Source organism: Anabas testudineus, chromosome 1 (assembly GCF_900324465.2).
Source record: "Anabas testudineus chromosome 1, fAnaTes1.2, whole genome shotgun sequence".
Classification (NCBI taxonomy): Eukaryota; Metazoa; Chordata; class Actinopteri; order Anabantiformes; family Anabantidae; genus Anabas; species Anabas testudineus.
This window is the reverse complement of record NC_046610.1, coordinates 19,665,160-19,672,627: the sequence shown is the minus strand read 5'-3', so window position 1 is coordinate 19,672,627 and position 7,468 is coordinate 19,665,160. Positions and strand designations below refer to the sequence as shown.

The 7,468-nt window shown below is 41.3% G+C and overlaps 1 protein-coding gene across 1 annotated transcript; it reads right to left on the bottom strand.

Annotated features, from left to right (window-relative positions):
* Positions 1 to 4,675: 4,675 nt before the first annotated feature.
* LOC113162451 (tektin-4-like) lies at positions 4,676 to 6,113 on the bottom strand. The gene is made up of 6 exons (XM_026360583.1): positions 5,931 to 6,113; positions 5,664 to 5,807; positions 5,498 to 5,584; positions 5,247 to 5,382; positions 5,007 to 5,161; positions 4,676 to 4,889 (listed from the first exon to the last, which is right to left on the bottom strand). The coding sequence occupies exons 2-6, from the start codon at positions 5,783 to 5,785 to the stop codon at positions 4,676 to 4,678; spliced, it is 714 nt and encodes a 237-aa protein (XP_026216368.1). The 5' UTR covers positions 5,786 to 5,807; positions 5,931 to 6,113.
* Positions 6,114 to 7,468: the final 1,355 nt, after the last annotated feature.

Genomic DNA, 7,468 nt, shown 5'->3' with positions numbered 1-7,468 from the left:
CATGAGTGTAATGGTAACTACATTATAAAGTCCATACAGTGTCTTGTATTTGTTCTCTCTGTATATATGTTTACATTAGTAAGTTATTCATTTAATGTTCATCTCAATGACACAGTTACTACTTGTAGTGCCAGAAACCCATTTGTATGCCTCATGAAGTAAATTTGTTAATATTATATATATTATATCCACATTATGCTTATTCAGGTTCTATCTTTGATTCTGGAGTTTCACTGATACAGAATTATATGATTTTCAAGTTAAACAGTGTAACTATTGTATTTGTTATAATGCCTCTTTATGCAAGAGCTCATCTGGTTTTAAGTCTGAAAAGGCTTGTTTAAGCTCCTGTGTCTTTAAGGCCATCCCACTTGTTGGTTTCTCATGTGGGTGGAACTATGCTCAGCTGAAAGAAAAGTGGAACTACCCTTCCTGTTATGTTTGTGTCAAATCCGACCGATTTACATGTTAAAACACTCATAAATATTGTGTTTTACATCTGATTACATCAAGACCTTATGATATCCTCCACACTATGCACTTGAACATATAAAAGAGATGATCACCTCTTTTGTTGAATTTTTTGAGTGTTTTAATCAACGTTGTTCCCGGTCAAAAGTGACCATCATAGGAAATTAATAGGTATCCACACTATTTGTATCACTCACTCACACACACATTTCAGACTGAACAATGTGGGTACACATCTCTTTCCCGCGCTTATGTGCCGATCGTCCCATGTGAACCAACTTCCTGATGAAACAACATATCATATCTTCTCACAGCCTAGACAGGTGTCTGTTATGTGAACACATCTCTTTCCCACGCTTTTGTGCCTATCCCCCACGTGAACCACACATTCCAGACTAATCAATGTCTCATCTTCACTCAGACCCACATATATATAGCTTGATGTTGCCTTGCACTCCTTTTACTCTGAGCACAACCAAGCGGTTCTCTGTCAAAGAGATTCTGGTCCAGGTTTTTGGACATGATGAAGAGGAGACTGAAATTGAACCAGAGATAGAGGAGGATGTCTCAGAAGTGCGAGACAACACTGATTTTGATCCAGACTTTGAGGAGGTTGACCAGTCAACAGATGGAGAGTGAGAGGCACCTGAAAAACGGGCACCTGAGGAGACATTCCCATCCAAGAGTGGACACTTGCTCTGATCTTCATCCCCCCAGGACAGAGAAAGTAGAGCGGGAGTGGAAAACATCATAAAGATTACACCAGGGCCAACACGGTGTGCAACATCTCGTGTGGATGACATCAAGTCCAGCTTCCAACTCTGTTTACCAGAGTCCATTGAGGAAATATACTAGAGATGACAAACCTGAAGGGAAAGCGTGTGTTTCGGGACACCTGGAGGGAAATCGACCTGGTAGCCTACATAGGTCTTTTGATTTTAGCAGGAGTATATCTCAAACAATAAGGCTACAAAAAGTCTGTGGGATGCAGAGTCTGGCAGGCCTATATTCCGGGCAACTATGTCTTTACAACAGTTTCATGTCCTTTCAAGATTTATTAAATTTGATAACAGAGATACACGACCTGTCCGCTGGTGAAATGACAAACTGGCTGCCATCAGGAACATTTGGGACAAGTGGGTGGAGCGCCTACCACCTATGTACAATCCAGGCTCTGAGGTGACAGTTGATGAGCGCCTGGTTCCTTTCAGAGGTCACTGTTCCTTCAAGGTCTACATTCCAAGCAAACTAGGGAAATATGGAATAAAGATCTGGGCAGCATGTGATGACAGGAGCAGCTCTGCCTGAAATATACTTCATGTTGAGTTTGGTCTTTAGTTTTCCATTAATTTATTACATTATATGTTCATTTTGTAGTATATTTTCAGTGCCTATTTGTATTTTCACTGCAGTTATTTTATGTCTAATTCTATAAATTCACATTAAACACTACTCTAAGCATGCTTAAAAGACATAAAGGCTTGGATGTCCTCCAAGACAGAGGTTATACTGTTTGGGCCTAAAAATCTCAGAGACACTATGTCTAATCATGTTCTCACCCTTGAGACCCAAAGTGATGCTGAAAAACTAGTCCATGCATTTGTTACTTCCAGACTGGACTATTGTAATTCATTATTAATAGTTTGTCCCAATAACTCATTAAAAAGCCTCCAGTTAATCCAAAATGCTGCAGCCAGAGTTCTGATTGGAATTAGCAAGAGAGATCATATTTCTCCAACGTTAGCTTCTCTCCATTGTCTCCCTGTAAAATCCAGAATTTAATTTAAAATTCTTCTCCTCACTTATAAATCCCTTAATAATCAGGCTCCATCTTATCTTAAAGACCTTATAGTTCCATATCTTCCAAGCAGAACTCTCCGTTCTCAGGCTGCAGGTTTACTTGTGGTTCCTAGAGTTTCCAAATGTAGAATGGGAGGCAGAGCCTTTAGCTATCAAGCCCCTCTCCTGTGGAACCAGCTCCCAGTTCAGGTTCGGGAGGCAGACACCCTCTCCACATTTAAGACTAGACTTAAAACTTTCCTTTTTTATAAAGCTTATAGTTAGAGATGGATCAGGTGACTCTGAACCATCTCTTAGTTATGCTGCTAGAGCTTAGTCTGCTGGGGGAACTCTATTAATAAACCGAGCTCCTCTCCTCTGTCCTTCCTCCTGTATCATTGCAAATGCCACCATTGCATGTCATTAACTTTGTGTCTTCTCTCTCCAGTAGTTGTCTTTCCTCCTCTCTGTCTCCCTCTCTCTGTACTTTTCTGCAGGTATCTTCGGCCTGGAGCTGTACATCTCCAGAATCCAGTTGACCTGCCCAATGTTCTTGTTGCTTGTTGTTGTTTTTTTGCCTGCTGTTCTTTTCTCTCTTCTCTTTCCACTCACCCCAACCGGTTGAGGCAGATGGCCGCCCACTATGAGCCTGGTTCTGCTGGAGGTTTCTTCCTCTAAAGAGAGTTTATTCTCTCCACTGTTGCCTAAAGCTTGCTCAAATGGGATTGTTGGGTTTTCTCTATAATCTTTTGTATAAATATTTTCTGTAAGGTCTTAAACCTTAAACACTGTAAAGTGCCTTGAGATAACTTCTGTTGTAAATTGGCGATATACAAATAAAACTGAATTGAAATTGAATTAAACTCTTAAGAATGTTAAATAAAAATTTGGTGTTTTTTTGTGCTATTTTAAGAGCAGTAAAAACAGACCGGTAAATTTTGACCTGGAACACTACAGTAAGGAGCGGGAGGTGAAAACGACAGGAGGGTTAAATAGATGTTGACTTCCAGATGAACAGCAGAGAAACAGCCAGGCCTGTGTTTCTCTGTTAGAAATTCATCTATATACCATCTATATACCATGTGCATACATACCCCATGTATGCACATCTTTTATTGTGAAGCTCCACTAATACAGAAATTAAAACAGTCCAAATATTGTATGTGGAGGGTACATATTGTGTCAAGTGTAAAGTGGAGAAGAAGATGTGGTTTCATACCAGGAACAGTACAACAGATGCAGTATTTGCTCTGAGGATGCTAATGAACTACAGAGATAGACAAAGGGAGTAGCATTTTGTCTCCATAGAACTGAGAAAGTATATGACAAGGTACTGAGAGAGGAGCTGTGGTATTATATGAGGAGGCATGGAGTGGCAAGAAAGTATGTTAGAGTAGTGGAGGACATGTATGAAAACTGTGAGACGGTGGTGAGGTGTGCTGTAGGTGACAGAGCTGTTCAAGGTAGAAGTGAGTCTGCATCAAAGTTTGGTTCTGATCACATTCTTGTTTGCTCTGGTGATGGACAGGCTGACAGATGAGGTTAGACATGAATCTCCATGGACTAAGATGTTCACAGATGACACTGATCTGTGGTGAGAGCAGACAGCAGGTGGAGGTAGAGAGGTGGAGGTGTGCTCTGGAAAGCTGAGGAATGAAGGTTTACTACAGCAAGACAGAATACATGTGTGACAATGAGAGGGAACCAAGTGGAGCTGTGAGGTTACAGGGAGCAGAAGTAAAGAAGGAGCAGCACTTTAAGTACTTAGGGTCAAAGGTTCAGAGCAACAGAGAGTGTGGAATAGAGGTGAAGAGACGTGTTGATAAAAGAGTATCAGCAAGAATGAAAGGTAAGGTGTTGAAGAAGGAGGTGGGACCATCGATGCTGTACAACTTAGAGACAGTAAAACTGGAGAAAAGACAGGAGGCTGAGCTGGAAGTAATATGTTTTTATTTTGTATTGCAGATTTTTTATTGATAATTATATTAGAGTATAACCTGTTTTGTCTTCATAACACTCTCTGACAGACAACTGCTGCAATGTTTCCACCAAGTCCAAAGTTATGAGGGAGGTTCAGTGTCCATCAGTTGTCCATATGAGGCTCAGGACACTACAGATATTCATAAAATGTTTGTCCAGTGTACATTCAGGATGAAGTACAGAGAACATATTTTCGTGAAAACTCATCATCAGCCTCATTTACAGATTCATTCACTTTTTCATTTATTTGAAGAAGCTCAGTAAAAATTTAAGCTCTGACACTGACTGTTAGTTTTTAGTCATCTGAGGAAGTGAAAAACTAAATTCTACATGTCCTTTACTACTTAAGTTCCAAGTTTTCTTCTTTGCTCAGTAACTCAGTGTTTTTATAACACAGTACAAATAAAAAACCACAGCTGACCCCACACAAACACATTTGTTCTTTTCAGTATCCTGACAGTGTGGAGACTGTTGGGTATCGTTTACGGTGAGTCATGCACTTGTCTCTATCAATGAACAGTGAGTGAGTTTTACAGTTAATGTCTTTCTCTAGAGCCATGCGTGACTCCTCCAGGTGGGACAGGGAGCTTCTGGCCTCACTCAGCTGCTGGTTCAGAGACGTCAGAGTGGCATCAATTTGTCTCACCTCCCCCTCCAAACTAGACAGAAGCAGCAAGACAGGAGATGAACAGGAAGGTGAGACAGCACATGATTTCAGATCTGTGTGTGTGTGTGTGTGTGTGTGTGTGTGTGTGTGTGTGTGTGTGTGTGTGTACCTGAGCTGGGGTTCATCCCTGCAGAGCTCCATGTTGGGTCTGAGAGAGCGAAGGTAAAGTCTGGACTGAGCTACTCTCAGTGGAGCCTCTTTGTTGTTGATGGCCTTCTGTAGAACCAGAATATTCCTCTCCTGGACCCCGATCTGCTCCAAGGTCTGTGCACACATGGTCACACAATTAATAACCATCAATAGATCACCCTGTCTGACTGTCTGTCTGACTGTCTGTCTCTCTGTGCACCTCTGTAAGCTTCATCTCCAGCTGAGTCTTGGCCTGTACCAGCTCCACACAGTGCTGGCTGAAGGCTTGGTCCACCTTGGAGCACTGGACTCTCAGATCCTCAGTGGTGTCCTGCAGCACCTGCTCCACCAGCAGTCTGACACACAAACAGCTTAATTAAGTTCACTGAAAACTTAAAATCATTTACCACAGTGAAGCTTTGAGCTCCCATCACACTGATCTTCATCATCATTACTCTGCAGCACTCTGACCTGAGACTGTTGGTGGCCTGTTCCTCCTGCAGGACCTTGTTCAGGTTGTCCTGGCTGAACTTCATCCACGACGAGCGGTTACACACTCTGCATCAAACCAGAAGACACAGAGTGTAACTGTATCATTGTGTAATTGCAGATTCACAGACTCATAGCTCACACTCAATGGTCCTGCATGGCAGCTGAGCCTGGGTGGTGCTTTGTGTCTGGACTCCTGTTACTGTGTCTCCCACAGTGGTCATCAAAGCTGTAGGCCTGGTACTTATCAGACCAGTCCAACTCTAACATGTGCTTGGCCTCTCTGTTCAACCTGACACACACATCAAAGATAGATAGATACTTTATTACAGCCTGGTCAATTCAGACGTCTAAAGGACATTTTATGAATGACGTACATGTCAGGAAATGTACGTTTCTGTAAAGAGACACTCACTTGATCTGAGTGACAACCTGAGCTGTAGTTCTCTTCAGAAGGTCCTGGACGCTCCTGATCAGGTCCACTTCCTGTAAAACACAGTCCCACTGAGCCCTCTGCTGGAGCTGCTTTACTGTTACACTGAACTCAGTATGAGACACTTGATCCAGAGAAAATGACTGTGAGCACACAACTGAACTGTTGTTGTAAAGACTGCAGGTAATTGTTCATTATTATTATTATTATTATTATTATTATTATTATTATTATTATTATTATTACACCAGCTTAATGTGTTTATTTCATATTTTCTCATCAAAAGTGGAAATTTAAATTTAAATCCATAATTTAAACAAAGCAACTTAAGCAGACAGAGTCTGGTCCCAGTCTTCTTGTCCTGCAGTTCAGATTATCTGTGGTGATGGCGTACGGAGTCTTCTCCAGTCGCGTCTTCAGTGCCAGAAGTGTCTCGGTGTCGGCCAGCTAGTGGTTGATGTGCCGCTGCAGCTCAGACTTCCATTAGTGGATGTCTTGTAGTCTTTCTCCCACAAGTCATGTCTTGTCAGGCCAGTTGGAGGATACTGTGATAGCTGGAAAACCACTCAGCTGGGGTTGGCAGGCTGGTTTTGTCTGGTTACAGGAGCAGCTCCAGGAGCAGCTTTGGCTCAGGTGACTAGTTAACAAAAGAATCTGTGAATGAATCAGTCACATCAAGATCTACAGACAGATGGTTGGTTCAGTGTGGAACAGCAAGATCAGTTCATTTGTGTTTTCTGTGCACTGAAGACAAACATCAGTAGAATGACTGAATCAATAGAGGAGGAATGAACCAGAGATGAATCCTAAAGTTCACATATTAACTTCACTGATATTTTTTGAACATAATGAAACTTGATTTAGAGGTTTTCTTAGAGAACTTAAAGAAACACAGGAATAATGTACAGTTTAAAATTCATATGAAACATTTTGAACCTGGCATTATGTTCACATTCAGTGAATTTAAACTGCTGGATACAAGTTAATGTTAATTCATTACAATGATCAAATGTCTAATATAACATTTACTTTAACAGTTAAACAGCAGCAGCAGAGAGCTCCTTATGACACGTCAACTAGAGGTGTGATCTCTGTCTGATGTATCAGCCTGTGTGTTTTACAGGAAGTGGTCAAGATCAGACATATTCTGAAAATAACTAGGGTACAGCTCAGGTTGTCGATCAGATGTCGTGTCAAACTTTGTTAAACTGCCTGATGTGAAAGATAAGCCGAGCAAACGTCTTGATTCTAATGAAGATCCTGATCATTTAGGGACAAAAAGTAGAATGAATGATTCAATGGGATAACAATGAACATGTATATTTATTTACACTAGATTTTGATATTTTGACTTTTTTTTTCTTTTTTTGATAGTTGATAGGACAGAGAGTAAGACAAATGCAAACAGCAAACAGACCATGATGTCATGGTGTCACCCACGAATGTGTGGTGTGTGTAAGAGTCTGCTGATAGTGATCACAGTGACGCCTTAACGGTGGTGGTGTATGTGTGGGTGGGGG

What these genes read in the sequence shown, in the direction of transcription:
- LOC113162451 (XM_026360583.1), bottom strand. Translation starts at nt 5,785, where the DNA reads ATGTTAGAGTTGGACTGGTCTGATAAGTACCAGGCCTACAGCTTTGAT. An exon ending in CAGGCCACCAACAGTCTCAG is followed by an intron (nt 5,383 to 5,497) that starts GTCAGAGTGCTG and finishes TTTGTGTGTCAG; the next exon opens with ACTGCTGGTGGAGCAGGTGC. An exon ending in AGGGATGAACCCCAGCTCAG is followed by an intron (nt 4,890 to 5,006) that starts GTACACACACAC and finishes GCTTCTGTCTAG; the next exon opens with TTTGGAGGGGGAGGTGAGAC.